A 16489-nucleotide genomic window follows, 5' to 3' on the forward strand; every position below is an offset into this window, starting at 1 on the left:
TTTAACCTCAAGACACGGAAGGAAAATGTAAATGGTACTTTCAATGTAGGGAATTTTATGGTCATTTTCTTTGATTTGGGAGATCATAACTTCAAATTAAACCACTCACTCAGCTTTATGGCTCTCTGTCTAGAGGGACTGTGGACATTTCAGTAAAGAGCTCTGTTGGTACGGTATGTGGCTGATAGCAAAAGTCACCCATTATACCCCAATATATTTTAAAGTCACCCTTTTGGGATTGTGTTCTATTTTGAGCTTATCTCAAAGTTATAGTTTTTAACAGTTGAAGCATATTTCATCATTGGTTAAAACACTTTTGAAAAAGAGTGCTGAGATAAGAGTGCATGAATCATGATTATGAGTACTATGCACTAGATGCTTCCTTCTTAGAGCAAAAGTCCTAACGGTTTTAATTTTCTCCAGCCATTAATTCCTGAAAGCTGCAATTTCCCATGCATTTCCACTATTCACTTACAGATTCAAAACTGCCTTCCCTCATAATTTCTCACCTCAAAATTACTGCCTATATGCTAAAATTTTGTTTTACTTCCCATGCTTATTCCAGGTACAGAGCCTTCTGAATTTCTAAAATAATGGCAGAGGAACGTGGAAAAGGAATAACATTGGAACGAGTCATACATCAGCAGATCAGTGTTCTTCAAGCCTGTGTTCCCAGCACCACAAAAATGCCTGAGGCTGGTCAAGGCAAGTGCCAGGTAAACCACAAGGAATTCAAAATTCCTCCGTGAACCTGACTGCTACATATATGACAAGGGATTCACCATAATATATAAATAATTCCTATAACCAATAAGATGCTAAAAAAATAGGAAACAAGCAAAGGATATGATACCAGTTTATAGAAAAACACATGGAAATGCCCAATAAACATGAAAATATGATTAGCCTCATTAGAATCAGGGAAATGCAAAATTCTAAAAACATGAGCTACAGATTGTAAAAATGAAAAATGTATGTAACAACTAAGAATGGAAAGAGTGCAGAGAGAGTATAAATCATTGATTTTTTTTTTGCATGGCTCTTCAGCAGCATTTATCATATTTTTAAAAGTATATAGCACTTTAGCCAGAAATTCTTTTTCCAGGGATCTATTCTCCAATAATACTTGCACAAAGAAATCTGCATAAGGATATTCATTGCAGCATTGTTTGTAATTGGGATCATTGGAAATATGATAAATTAATCAACATAAATCATGGTCCACTCATACCTTGGAATTTTAGGCAGCCACTAAAAAGAATGAAAAATATGTAAATAAGTAGACACGAAAATCTAAGGTTTGTTAAGTGGAAAAAGTAAGAATAATACGTGTAATATGCCATTCATGAGAAATCAGTAGGGGTGTGTGTGTTTGTGCGTATGTGGAGACATATGTAAATACACAGGAAACAGGGCGCCTGGGTGGCTCAGTTGGTTAAGCCTCCAGCTTCGGCTCAGGTCATGATCTCATGGTTTGTGGGCTTGAGCCCCGCTTCAGACTCTGTGCTAACAGCTAGCTCAGAGCCTGGAGCCTGTTTTGGATTCTGTGTCTCCCTGTCTCTCTGACCCTACCCTGTTCATGCTGTCTCTCTCTCTCAGAAATAAATAAAAACATTAAAAAAATTTTTTTTAAATACACAGGAAAATAACTAAAAAAAATTTTTTTAAGCCTGGATGGCTCAGTTGGTTAAGCATCCGACTTTTTTTTTAATGTTTATTTATTTTTCCCCAAAGTGCCCTCCTTCATGCCCATCAACTAATTTGACAATAAACTATTTGTAAAAAAATAAATAAATAAATAAATAAATAAATATTTATTTTTGAAGGAGAGAGAAAGAGACAGAGTGTGAACAGGTGAGGGGCAGAGAGAGAGAACCTGAAGCAGATTCCAGGCTCTGAGCTGTCAGCACAGAGCCGGATGTGGGGCTCAAACTCATGAGCCATGAGATCATGACCTGAGCAGAAGTCGGACACTTAACCAACTGAGCCACTTAGGTGCCCCTTAAGCATCTGACTCTTGATCTCAGCTCAGGTCTTGATCTCAGAGTTGTGAGTTCAAGCCCCACGTTGGGCCCTGCGCTGGGTGTAGAGCCTACTTAAAAATAAATTTTTTTTTTAATGCACAGAAAAGGTCTGCAAGAGGCAAATGAAATTGTTGAACAGTGGCTACCTCTGGAAATAGTCACTTAAAGGGATGAAGGAAAGACATTTTCAGTTTTTATTTTTCAAACTTCACTCTATTAACATGGATAAATAAGAAGCTTTTATATTTATATATTGTTTTATCAGTAAAATACCTATTGCAACTGCTCAGTCCCTTTCTCCACCAACACAGACTAGTTGCTCTGCTGACAGAATCTCAATGTCCACTTGCCTTGTAGAGTATTCTTACAGAATAGTGGTTCTCGAAGTGTGACCCTGGAGCAGCATCACCTGGGAACTTGGTACAGATGCCAGTTCTTGGGTCCTAATGCTGACCTACTAATTCAGAACCCCCTGGGGGGTGGGGTCCTGCTCTCTCTATAGTAACAGCTCTAGGCAATTCTGAGGCATGTTCATGACTGAGAAGCCTTGCTTCAGATCTTAATGAAAGGCATCAGAGTAGATAGGATTCCCCTGGGAATGCCCTGGAAGCAGTAAGCAAAACCAAACTGGACTTGAGAGTCCTTAACAACTAGAGGCAAGGACTAGCCTGAAGAACATAATTATGCCGCTTCCCTTAGAGGAGAAATCAGAAGAAACTACATGCGACAAGAATTAACAGTGTCTCTAGGGAAAATGCCTCCGTACCTCCATTGCTGTGAGAGGGAAAAGCTTGCTTCTCCCTTCTGCCTGGGTTTCAGATTCCTTCACCCAGGACAAAAGTTTCCTTCCAAAGGACATAGCTAATCTTCAAGGAGGAGAGAAATCCCTGGAGGATACAGTCAGCGAGTCCTTTATAAAGGGAATGAAAGAACAGTCTGCCCTCCCCAAAGTGAATGAGTGATTAGGTGGTGCTGGCCTTTTTGAATGGAATTAATGAACCTTCCGAGAGGCATCAATTTGTACCTTCATTGTAACCTGGTAACCTTGGAAAGCCTGGAGCCGCTTTTTCTTCTCCTCTTCTTGTCCCATGCTTATCCAAGTGTCTGTAATTAACACGTTGCCTCCGCGAGCCGCCTCCAAGGGATCGTGCGTCAGCGACATCTTGGTGCCGTTCTAGCATATACACAAGCGTGCCAGTTAAACAACTTCCCGGGACGCAGAAAGGCGATTATAAGTTTGCGTATAAGGTGCATACCTCTTTGGCGTACTGCTCTGCCAGCTTGGTCACACTGGGGTCCGGCTCATAACCCTGCAGGGTGAAGGATTCAATGGTTAGGCAGTTGTATTGTATGAGGCTTTCTTACATATGCGTTATTTTCCTTTCAACAGTGTTTTCTCTTTCTTTCCCTTGGTTGCTTTAAGTTGTAGCTCAACCCGCATTCAGTAGAATTTACATCTAGAATGTAAAGCTTAACAGTGCTTTTTGGGATCCACAAAACTTGGTAAACTGAATTGGTAACCCATCTTTCTTTTATCATCTTTGACAGCTGTAATTATCAAAGTAAACAAGGTGTGGCGCCTTCCAGCTCCTGGTGGTGCCTCTTCTTGTTCCGCTAATAGCCCAAGAGGATTAGATACATAATTCTACTAATTATGCTAATACAGTTTTATCTCAGTCTTTCCACTTTGGGCTGTGTGGGGGTTTTTTAATGCCTTTTTTTTTTTTTTCTCCTCTGGAGTGCTTTTCCCCACTCACTTCCTATGGATGAACGCTTTCGGGTCTCAGCTCATATATTTCCTCCTCAGAAGAACCTTTCCGGAGCACCGCAGCGAAGCACTAACAGGGCGAAGTGCACACGCCTTATTCTTCTGTTCTCACTAGCAAGTGTTCCGAGGGAAGGGCGTGTGCTTTGAAGTGGCATTTACACAGCAAGTACGCTGCGTTTGCTCAGATATACGTGAATGGGACGGTGTGGCAAGAGCAGGGTCGGGACTTGCGTGAGACAAGCGAGGTGCCTGGGACACGAAGTCTAAGCAGGCCTTTCGGAGTCTTTGCGGGTACGAATGGTGCACCCGAAGAGCCTTGCTTGCTTAGCCTAGTCTCAACTCCAGGTGAAGGGACACTGTGGGGGCAGTAGCCTGGGACTCAACCCCCCAGGCTATTCCAGACCCCACAGGTTACCCTACTGCCCCCCCCCCACCTTCCCATCTGCTCCGTACACAGCAGCAAGAATTGTTTTCTCTGAAGCCTGCAATGTTTACTACGTGTTTCCAACGTCGAAGCTGATTAAGAGTATCTAGGTTCCCCCCCAGCCCAACCCCAACAGTCCCTGTTTCTGTCTCTTTTAATTCTTCTCAACATCTTGCTGCAGGAAAGCCAATCTTATTGTTATCCCTGTACATGCCTTGCCCTTTTCTGCCATCTCAGCCTTTTCCCCTTGAACACCTCGCCCTGTCCCCTCGTGGGCGTCTTCATCGGAACATGTCAGCTCCTCTTTCATCAAACCTCTAGCCCAGCCTCAACTCTGGACCCTCCCAATGGAGGTCTTGTCTGTCTGAACACCACAGTTATTCTCGCCCTTCTGCATCCTTCTCATTTTCCTGAATTCTTAGCACTTCTTAAGAGTTGGTTATAAATTCTCAGTAGACCATTGTGGGGCACACTGTGATATGCCACTTGGATCCCTGCTTCAAAAATAAAGGACCTATTCCCCCAGCTGCTGGGCATGCTGCCAGAAGGTAGCTTTCAACCTCAGCTGCAGATAGCAGACTCATCCAAGGTCACGTACCTTTCGGGGGCGACCTTCATTCAGTGACTGATTGACAGGAGGTGATGGAAACCCGACTCCCTCCTCCCAACTTGGCACAGCTCTAAATGGCCATCTCAGATCTAGAAGTCTCCGTTAAGGCCAGAGGAGGCTGCTCTTGGGCCTGCGCCGCAGCTCGGCTTCTTCCTTTGCCCACTCCTGCTTCCTTCCCTTCCCTTCCACAGATGTTGATCTACAGGGCATGTCCTAATAAACACTCTGCACACCAAGCTCCGTCTGAGACTCTGTCCCAGAGTCTACTTCTGGGAGCCTCAGCCTGCAGCAGGCACATTAAGGTTTATTCATTTGAAACCAAGTCTATTTGCACATAATTGGCTACCATAGTTCCTTCCCTCATTACGGAATTCATGAAAGCAACTATGCATGATGTTGATGATGATGGCTGCAGATATTTTAGAAGCTTTACCACCCTCCATCGCCATAAATTCTGGAGGTTTTTTTAAGTCAGGATTTGGGGGAGGTAATTAATAAAGCTTGGCTAATTTAGTAACTAATATTGTGACCATTCATACTGGTAAACGTAAATGAAGAGACTTAGCCAATACCCCATGTGCCTCCTGCCCTGAAAATTTAGCCTTCCCTTTAGAAAGCAGGTTTTATACTCCTTACATATAATCATTCTTACAGAAGGAATCAATAAGTACTTAGAGAACCAACAGAGAGGTTTGGAAATTAGAAAATCACCCAACCTTGCACGCACTGGGCCATGACTGAGAATACAAAGAGGAATTCTTTACTCACAGCTCAGCTTTCAATACTAAATCACTCATTGGCTTTTACATAAATCTTAAAACCAGAGGAAGAAGGTGATTAACAAACCCAGTTCAGTCTAAATATTCACTTAGAACAATGTTAAAATCATTACCATCAATAGTTTATGGAGCAATTTTACAATCAAGGACAAAATTATGTTTTCTTGAACATGTAAGTTATTCTTGGTTGAAGAATGGGGCAATAGATTAATTATGGCCTTGGAAACTTCAGGGCTTCTTAAATTTACAATAAGTCTCCTAGTTTTATCTTTAACGGAAATAGGCCTACTTATAAATTAATGGAACAACTTCTGCCCTATCAGACTTTCCTGAAGACTTTTTAAAACTCTTACTCCCACCAAGACTTAACCAAGTTTTAGTACTCTTTATCATTTAAATGAGTTTCTGCATAAGAACAATACCGAAATCACTTTGTAATATTAGAGTCTTTTCCTTTGGTGTTAATAAAACATCTTCGACATGCAATGAAATGTTTAAATCATCTATTTCTCCAACAGAATAAAGCTTTTCCAGACACATCTTCTAGCAGGGAACAGTTATTGTTAATATATGTTTTCTCTGTAAAAACCAAATGCAATAATTGTTTGCATTAATCCAGAGCCTTTCTTCAAATTAGAATTGTAGCGAGAGTGTGCTCTTTCCATAACGTGAAGAAGAACCACCTTAAGCACATGTCAGCTCTGACCCTTTATTTCAGTTTGGGCTGAATGAAACAGAGTTATCTGTTGTAAGAGTCATCTCTCTGAGTCCCCAAGTTTACTCTAAGAGGGTGGCTTCTAATACATGCTGTTGTCCATGCCTGCCATTACTTCCATGACACGTGTATTGGGCAGAACTATATCCTCCAAAAATTCATTCTCAGCCAGAAGCTCAGGATGTGACTCTTTTTTAAGGAGGGCCTTTGCAGATGTAATTAGTTAGGAGGGGGTGGTACTGGATTCAGGTGGCCCTAAAGTTCACATGACAGATGTCCTTGTAAGAAGAGGGGCATCTGTACGGAGAACGTAAAGGGGAGAACCTGGAGGCAGATACTGAGGGGATGGAGCCACAAGCCAAGGAAGCCTGGGGCTGCAGGGAGAGAGACTGGGAAGGATCCTCTCCTGGAGGCTTCAGAGAGCGTGGCGCTGCCATCTTGATTTTGGACTTCTAGCCTCCAGAACTATGAAGCAATATGTCCATGTTGTTGTAAGCTCCCCCCGCCCCCCCAACACCAGTTTGTTGCAATTTGTTATGGCAGCTCTTGCAAACGAAGGCAGCGGGGCGCACTGATGCAAACTGGTTCAGCAAGAACACTGGGGGAAAGCATTTTGTTTTCTTTTTCTTTGGCAGGATGCAGCAGATGATGCTGGCACTCTACCAGATGCCATCCTAGGATCCTTTTTTATAGCTTTCCTCCCTCTCTCCATTTCAGGGGGCTTGGAATAGCACTTGCAGCCCTTCTTCAGAAGACAGCCCTCTGGCTTCCCAGCTGCCTGTCCTGCCAAAAACACCAGGGGATTTGCCACCCTACCTCCCCATGCTGCCTTTGACCAATGACTGATTCAAAGGATGAAAGCCCACCTTCCTTGCTTGGGTTGAGACAACTCTGGGGCATAAGTTACACTCCCAAGCTCACCGGTGGGATCAGGCCGGAGCTTCCTTCTGTGGGATAGTGCCTGACGTGGCACTAGAGTGAGCAAACCATGCTACCAGTTTTAGCGCTGATAGTCCAGTGTCCCTGGAAAGTCCTCAGTCTTAGGCAAACCGGAAGGATTGGTCACTATAAATGGCCCTCTTGCTTAGATTCTCTCCTTTCTCTGTCCTTCTCCTAGTCTCTTACGTGTCTCCCTTTGGAATATTTCTTTAATAAGTCACCGGTACACATATCCTCGTCACAGGGTCACCTTGTGGGGAACCAGGCCCAAGACACTGGTTACAGGAAGGAGTGAAGAGGGCACAAAAGCCTTGGGGATTTGGGTATTTCCCATTAGAGAAATTCAGCTATTAACCCACCTTGTGTAATCCATGTTCCCGGTGACTGGCAAATAAACATCTCAAACTCAAGAAGCAGAAGCAGGGAGTAATTTTTAGGCCTCACACATTCCCCTCTGTATGTCTTAGCTTATCACGGTGAACCCTCACACTGACCACAAACAGCAAACACGTGCCTAGTCAGAAACACTAGTGCACAGGAAGTGTGAATAGTCATCTCCTAATGAGAGGCCCAGTTCTATCTTTTACGTTGTTTCTGAAATGCTTTTTGTTTTGGGGAGTTTTCCTTTCTAAGACTCCTGATAAGATATTAGTAGCCAATTAGAAATGTTATGGTGAAAATATTCAGTAGCGGTGGGGTATTTAACAGGTTCTGTGGGGATCTTTCAGCACTGGTTTGTGTATGAGTTTCTTGCAGGGTTAATTTTTACCCTCTAAAAGACCTATTTATTTTGTATGAGGCTGGGGGTATCTTTCCAGAGGGCTTCTCCTGGGGGATCAACACTGTTTTATTTGGGTGTCTTTACTTATGGATTTATGTCATTATGTAGGTAAAACATTTGCATCTTAGGAAAACCAAACCATATAAAATGATATACCATGAAAATAAAGTCTTCCTCCTTTCTCTGTCCTTGAACCTCCCAGCTCCCCTTCTTCGAGGCAGCTTCTTACATATCAAAAGGGTTACTTTGGACCTATGAAGGAAGTTGTGCTTCCCCTACCTTCTGTGTGAGATTAGCAGCAGGGTAGGAAGTATATGGAAGGCATTGTCATAGCCATGCAAGACTCAGATTTAAAAAGCTGAAGGGCTCCTGGATTTGAGTTTGAAACACTAAACTGATGTAGATGCCATCACTGTGACCTTCACATTAGATTGACATTTTTCTACTAAATTGCAGTATTAGAAAAATGACAACATCCTCCCCATGCCTTGGGAGTTCTATGTCATCTGGATTTCACTGCTTTCTTCGGTCTTTGTGGTAACAATGCACAAGGATGCCAGTCATCATAATGGCCGGTTTGAGGGCATTCAAAGGGATAATTCAGACAGGCTTTTAAAAAAGACTCACATGATGAAAGGCATCAGCCAAGATGATCTCTTATTGTAGAGATGGGAAATTGGGCACTCAAGAGGCCAGATAGCTCTAATAGCAAGGCTGCTAACATAAACTAGATTTTGTGGCCTCACCTGTGCTTTCCTTGAATAGAAGAGAGGTTTGTTTTCACTGGGTCATTGCATCTGGGATGATTTGAGAGAGAGTTAGTCTCAACAAAGACATTCTCCGTACCTTTGGAGTAGCTGCCTGAAGGTGCATCCCAAATTTTGCGGCACTCATCATGATAGAATGCAAAATGTTGTTCCCATCCCCAATCCAGCTGAGGGTGAGGCCTTTCAGAGAGCCATAGTGTTCCTAAAAGGCAAGGGAGAAGGAGATTACATCCAGGAGGAAATCCACCTATGTGAAACAATTATTAGGGCCAAAATGAAGGAAACGGTCTTCACCTCATTTTTAATGCTTTGTTGGAATGCGTAAACTATTTTTTTGGCATGATACAGGGCAATTCAATAACATGACTGTACAATCACCAAAAATAGCAAAACAACTTAATATCTTAAACCAGAACATCATATGATTTCATACAGAGACTCATATTTTCATCCATTTCAAATCTGAATCTTTATTGTATTCATTCATTCATTCATTCATTCATTCAACAAATTGAGTGCCTTCAATGTCCAGAGGCTTTCCTTGGCCCTGGAGATAGAACAATGAAGAAAGGAGACGAAAAAAATATCACGGCCTTTACGGAGCTTACATTCATTCATTGATATTAGAAAGGGGAAATACAATGCACCTTGAACAGTGGAACAAGCTGGCTATGTTTCCATTTATATGAAGCTAAAAAACATGCTCATGAATATTCTTGGTTATTTATGGATACAGATGTGTAGTTAAAGTATAAACCCATGTCTGGGAATTATAAAAACAAACATCAGGATAATAATTTCTCTGTGGGGTGAAAGGAAATGCAGTCAGGGAGAGTTATACAGTAGGCTTCCACTCTATTTGAAATATTCTGTTTAAAAACAAAAACATTCTAAAGTTAGATTTGACAAAACTATGTAATAGGCCCAAAGGCATTTGCTTGATTTTTCTTAAAGTGTCTATATGTTTCACAAATTTTGTGTATTTAGAAAGATAATATTTAAAAAAGAGAAAGGCTAAGCAATTTGGAGATTACAGAACTATTAGATGGATTTAAACCCAAGCCCATCTGATTTAGATTCCGTGTTCTTAATAAGCTGCTATTTATTTGTTCAACTCCTGCTTTGAGTATCTTCTATATGAAGGCATTGCACCAGGTCCTACAGGAGACAGTATGATGAATAGGACATTGTGATCTAGTAATGATAAAGCCCCAGGGGTGGCATTAAATTATCTGGCAGATATGTAAAGCCACACCTGCAAACAGCCACTTGGTATCCTGCATTGTTGTATCATCTTTGCATGAGTCTTATCCTCATCACCAATGAGTTTCATTTCATTAACTTCACATTCATATGTGTGTAGCTTATGCAAATAAGGAGGAATATGGGCCTATCCCGTTTTCCCTGACTTCCCGGAATAGTCCATCAACACGGAAACCATGGTTGCCAGGATTCCTGGTGGCAAGCCCATGTAGATTGGCTGTGGCCAACCAAATGAGATGAATCTTTCAAAGTTATCCATGTTTCTAATTTAAGTGGATGTAGCTAAATTTGCCTCCATTCTATAAATTCTACATGTCCTTAACTCCAGTCTTAAACAATCAGTTTATTAAAATGATAGAAAATGGCCTCCTTCTCAGAAAGTGATTTAGTAGTTGACCATTTTGAATATTCAAAGCATACTCCACCAGTCTTCACTCCCAAGCCATAGAGCCCGATGTATGCAGGATTACATAAAGCTTTTCCATGCCTCACGCTCCAGCATTCTCCGTTCATCCATTGCGTTAAATATGTCACCAAAAAGCAAAATAATTGAGAGAACAGGTGATGAGAGGGGGGCTAAAAGAGGTTGGGAGTTGGGTTGAGAACAGAAGGATCTTCAGATCTGTTTTCAACAATGTCCTGTCTTCCTTGGATATCTGGTATGCACACAAATGCTATAATTCTTTGCCAAGATGATATTTGAAAACAAAACATCAATACCATTATTTAAATGGTTCCATTTAGAGCTAGTCAGGAACAATTTACTCATTTTGCTCTTGTGGAAGGCAAAGAAATAAGCCAACCTGGAGTGTGAGGTAATCAGCCAGGATCTGGATAGGATGGTACAAATCTGACAGCCCATTGATGATTGGGATGGATGCTTCTTTAGCCAGGATATCCAGATCTGATTGTTTATACACTCGAGCCAGCACTGCGTCTGTCATGCTAGACAACACACTGTAGCAAACCAAGAAAAGACAATCTAAGTTAATTATGCTTAATAATTCCTTCTTTAATATATGATCTTAAACAGGAATAAGAAATGCTAATAAATTAGAATTTTTACTAAGTTATGCTACCTATCAACATGACAGGTTTAAAAGCTAATATTAAACATACAGTCATTACAGAAGCCAGATGGTGTTCCACTGATCTTATCCAGTGACCGCTGGTTTTACTGTTTTTTATAAAGCAATCAATTGTGGGCCTGGAAATCATGACTATGAATTATAATTGGCAAGTGGCAGTTGGTAAAGCTATAAGGGACAAGGCTAAAAACAAGGTACATTAATGACCTTACATGTGGCCAATTTGCTTTTGCATCATCCCAGAGGCAAATACACATTTTCACTATAAAATTCAAAGTACCAGGCTGGCAGCCGTGAAGGTGCACGCACAGACTGTCGCACAAGAGAGAACCTTTGGGGAGGAGTCCCAATGGCTGACAGACCCCAGCGGCTGCACTTTGGGGATACACTGCAGTGTTCCCACTAAGGCCACACTCCCCTCAGGCTGTTCCCAGCGGGGGCACAAGAGCTGAGCTCTTCTGCCTGACATGAGACTGCTCTAATGGGCAGTCTCTGCTCCAAGGTTGCCCATTGGCCCGGCTGAGACTTTCTCAGAGCTGTGCTGCAGTCTCCAGTTATTTCTACCCTACTCCCTCCTTCCTCTTCTCCTGTCACTGGGGTCAGCACTGCATCGTGGTCTGAAGGCTCTCCCTGCCTGCTCCTGCTTCCTCCCTCCTTCATTCTTCACAGTTGTTTCCCCTCTACAAATCTCTTGCATGTCTCATTCCATCTTGCAGTCTGCTTCTCCGTGAACTTGAACTGACACAGCCCACCATAAATTCCTGCAGGGGCTGAGCCTGAGGAGGCATTCAGCCCTTGTCCCTGCACTCTGCATAGCTATCGGCATCTCTGAAAAAGTCAGAAAGCACTCAACATCGCAAACACAAAAATCCACCAAGAAAGCAAGACAAACCAAGTCATAGCCATGAATTCAAACAACACACAGAAAGATAGATGTTATTATTCTCATCTTAGAGTAGAAGAACCTAAGACACAAAGAGGTTAATAACTTGCTGGGGATCACACAGCTAATCAAGTTGGAGGAGCTCATATTCAGACTAAAGTCAGTTTAACTCTGGAGTCTATTACAACACATTGCCTCAACTTTGCACCTGAAATCATCTGAAATGAGAGCCTGGGATCCAGATTTTAACTTTTTTCCATGCATCAGAGTGATGGCTAGTCCTCAGCTAAAGCTTCAGGCTTACAAAACTAGCAAGGATGGCCTTCGGTTTAAAATCTTGGTTTCTTATTATTTAAAGGGAAACCTGCATCATAAAGGCTTCTAACCAGGAGTGCCTGGGTGGCTCAGTCGGTTAAACATCTGACTTCAGCTCAGGTCATGATCTCATGGTTAGTGAGTTTGAGCCCTGCGTCAGGCTCTGTGCTGACAGCTTTGAGTCTGGAGCCTGCTTTGATCCTGTGTCTCCTTCTCTGTCTGCCCTTCCCCAGCTCACACTCTGTTTCTCTCTTTCTCTCTCAAAAATAAATAAACATTTAAAAAATCCAAAGGTTTCTAACCATTTCAATTTTAAAGAATTCTTTTGAATTTCAAAAACGTTGGAAAGCCACTCATGATAGTAGTTAGATTAAACTTAGTCATGATTATAGAGTGTCCAGTTTGGGGTTCCTATTCTGTTTCTATAACTTACTAGCTATGTGGCCTTAGACATGTTATTCAATTTCTCTGTGACTTAGTTTCTTCATCTGTAAAACCATAATAATAATATCTATCCTATTGAGTTATTCTGAGGATTACATTAGATTGCCTATTTAAAGTGTATAGTATTATGCCTTATTCATAGTAAGAGATCAAAAAGTAGTAGATATTATTACCATGTCAAAAGAAACTGCAGCTCAACACCAAAAAAAATCAAATAATCCAATTAGAAAATGGGCAGAGGACCTGAGTAGACATTTTCCCAAAGACATACAGACGGCCAACAGACACATGAAAAATGCTCAAATCACTCAATCAGGGAAATGCAAATCAAAATCACAATGAGGTATCACTTTACACCTGTCCAAATGGCTAAAATAAAAAAACATAAGTAACAGTAAGTGTTGGTAAGGATCTGGAAAAAAAAGAACCTTCATGAACTGTTGGTAGGAATGCAAATTGGTGCAACCACTATGGAAAATAGAATGGAAGTTCCTCAAAAAAGAAATTAAAAATAGAATTACTGTATAAATCAGGGATTCTACTATTGGGTATTCACCCAAAGAAATTAAAAACACGAATTCAAAAAGTTATATGCACCCCTGTGTTTATTGCAGCATTATTTACAATAGCCAAGACATATGGAAGCAACCCAATACTGAGAACAAACTGGTGGCTGCCAGAGGGGAGGTGGGTGGTGGGGCAGGTGAAATAGATAAAGGGGATAAGAGTACAGTTATCTTGATGAGGACCAAGAAATGTATAGAATTGTTAAATCATTGTATTGTACACCTGAAAGTAATATAACACTGTTAATTATACTTGAATAAAAATTATAAAAATGTTTAAAATGCATAAAAATGAAAGCTAGCATATATTCAGCATAGTCTTCATAAATTTGCATTTTAATTATCGTATATATTTGGAGAATTAGTCCCTCTTATACATCTGAGACATTTTTACTCAATCCTTAGAAAACTGTTGGTGCTTATAAAATTCAAGAACCACTAAAAGAGCTCCTTGCCCCCAGGGATTAGAGACTCAAACATTGAAAATCATTCCTATACAATATCTTCTGGACTCAGATTTTTTTCAGATTTTTCATGGATTTCTCATACCCATAGTTTCCAGATTTTCAGATTTCATGGATCAGCAAAATTTCCAAAACAATATGGAAATCAACATAAGATTCCCAACTTTTTGTTTAGTGAATTAGGGGCATGAAACAACAAGCAAATATACACATATAAGATGTTAATATCTTCATTTAGTAAAAGAAAGGACATTTTAACACCAAAAAAGGTGTAAATGACCTAATCTCAAAGAATGATCCTTGGAATTGAAGTAATTTAGCTTATGAAATTCACTATGTTGTCGTTATTTTCCCTAATTTACCACTTCTGATTAAAACCTCTCACGGCAGGGCATCAGTGCCATCAAGGTTTGGAAACCAGTGCTCTGAACTATCTAATCACATCGTGTATTGTAGCATGAAAGAGGTGAATGAAAGAGCCACTCTAGAGTTTTCTCTTGCAAAACAGGCGATGGTTGATGGTTGACTTGAGATGGGGGTTTTCAAACATTTGCTGCATATAAAAGTCACCTGGAGAATTTTTAAAATTCTAGGTGCCCAGACATTAATTTTTGTCAATTTTCTCAGAAAAATAGAATCTCTAGGGATAGGTGTTTTTTTTTTTTTTAAAAAAAAAAAGCTTCCCAGGAGATTCCAATGCGTATCCAAGGTTGACACCCAAAGCTAGCACCTCACTCCTCAGATCAACCACATCGCCATCACCTGGGAACTTGATAGAACTGCAGAGTAACAGGCCCCACCCAGTTTCACTGAATCAGAATCTGCATTTTAGGGCACCTGGATGGCTCAGTCAGTTAAGCCTCTGACTTCGGCTCAGGTCATGATCTCATGGTTCAAGCCCCACATCAGGTTCTGTGCTGACAGCTCAGAGCCTGGAAGCTGCTCTGGATTCTGTCCCCCTTTCTCTCTGCACTGCCTCTGCCCACCTCTGTCTATCAAAAATGAATAAACATTTAAAAAATTTAAAAAAAAAATCTGCATTTTAGCAAAGTTTACAGGTGGTTAATTTGCATATTAAGGTTTGAGATGCCTAATAAAGACAGAAGTGAGGCTACCATATTTTTAAAAGTACTATTCTTTTGGGGCACCTGGGTGGCTCAGTCGGTTAAGCCTCCAACTTCGGCTCAGGTCATGATCTCACGGTTTGTGGGTTTGAGCCCCGCATTGGGCTCTGTGCTGACAGCCAGCTCAGAGCCTGGAGCCTGTTTCTGATTCTCTCTCTCTCTCTCTCTCTCTCTCTCTCTCTGCCCTTCCCCTGCTCATGCTGTCTCTCTCTCTCTCAGAAAAAAAAAAGTACTATTCTTTTCTTAGAACCCTAACCAGGCCAAAATAATCATCATCATCATCATCATCATCATCATCATCATCAAGAGATGGCAGCTCGCAGAACCAGCTCGAGAATTTTGTCCATAATCTTGTGGCAGGGAGTACTTTCTAGTTCAACTGAAGAAAAAAAAAGCTTCTCCAATCCTGAGAAATGAATAATCTACTCCACTAAGGCCTCCTTCATTAGAATAACCAGCTGCCCTTTCCCATCAGATGTCCTAAGGCAACGGTTCCCAAACTTTGGTGTGTATCAGAACTAAATGAAGAACTAATAAACTACAGAGACCCAAGTTCCTGATATAGGGGAGAATCTGGGTCTTTGTACTATTACCAAGTTTTCTGGGTAACTCAGATAACCTTAAAAACATTGAGAACCACTGTTCTAAGGCATAGGCTTCTATTTAATATAGAAGAATTTTAAATCATCTTCCTTTTCTTCAAGATCTTAATACAAATTTCTTCCCCAGTACAGATATACTGATGTTTCATACTATAGAATGCAGGCTTTTAACTCTATCATGATGAAGTAACTTAGGTGGAGGTAGATATCCCACTGAGGTCTATAACTATAATTATCAATTCCTTATTTTAGGTGAATTGGTTACTTTTATGATACCTAAAATCCTATGAGAGAGAGAGATAGCTGAGTGTATGACTGGAAAAAACTTCTTTAAATATGCATACCTTCCTAAAAAGTGTGTGCAAATAGGATAAAAAAAAATCTGGATTAACCATTGCAGTTGACCTTCTGGAATCTCATGGAAAGAGAGTCAGATTTTACTTATATTGTAGCTTCTCGAATAATTTTGGGGAGCTAGAGCCATGAGCCTCCAACCTCTTATGGCTTCAAGAACTTTACAATGTATTGTTGAGTTTTGCTAGATTTAGTGTGGTATCACATGTAAATGCTACCTCAACCTCATAGATGAGGAAACCAAGACCTGACAAACCTCAAAGTAAGTAGAGCAAGGTTAGAAAAGAATGAAGAAAGATGAAACTGAAAGAGGGAGACATGAGGGGGGCACTTGGAGAAGTCAATGCCCTATAGACATGAATTTTTCAAGAAGATCAAAAAAGGACGGCTGTAGTTCCCTCCCTTGAGCAATCCCAAGAGCTCTTGAAGCAAAGCAGCCAAAAGGGAAGCATGAATTTATTTGCCCTGTTTTTGATGTGGAGTTGGTATCCTTGGAAACTGTACGGTCTAATATTATGGGAAAGCAACTCGTCTGCTCTACTGATGTTGCCTAACACCTCCTAGAAAAGAGGTTCTTGA

At 41.0% G+C, this 16489-nt stretch overlaps 1 protein-coding gene across 1 annotated transcript in view; it reads right to left on the minus strand.

Annotated features, from left to right (window-relative positions):
* OTC (ornithine transcarbamylase) overlaps positions 1 to 16489 on the minus strand; it is a 62054-nt gene that overhangs the window by 8451 nt on the left and 37114 nt on the right. Inside the window, exons 5-8 of the mRNA XM_039255850.1 lie at positions 10874 to 11027; positions 8887 to 9009; positions 3281 to 3334; positions 3049 to 3198 (exon numbers count right to left, since the gene is read on the minus strand). Coding sequence (XP_039111781.1) covers positions 3049 to 3198; positions 3281 to 3334; positions 8887 to 9009; positions 10874 to 11027 — 481 coding nt within the window. The remainder of the gene's footprint in view (positions 1 to 3048; positions 3199 to 3280; positions 3335 to 8886; positions 9010 to 10873; positions 11028 to 16489) is intronic.

This window comes from Hyaena hyaena, unplaced genomic scaffold (genome assembly GCF_003009895.1).
Source record: "Hyaena hyaena isolate Hyena2069 unplaced genomic scaffold, ASM300989v1 scaffold_12, whole genome shotgun sequence".
Classification (NCBI taxonomy): Eukaryota; Metazoa; Chordata; class Mammalia; order Carnivora; family Hyaenidae; genus Hyaena; species Hyaena hyaena.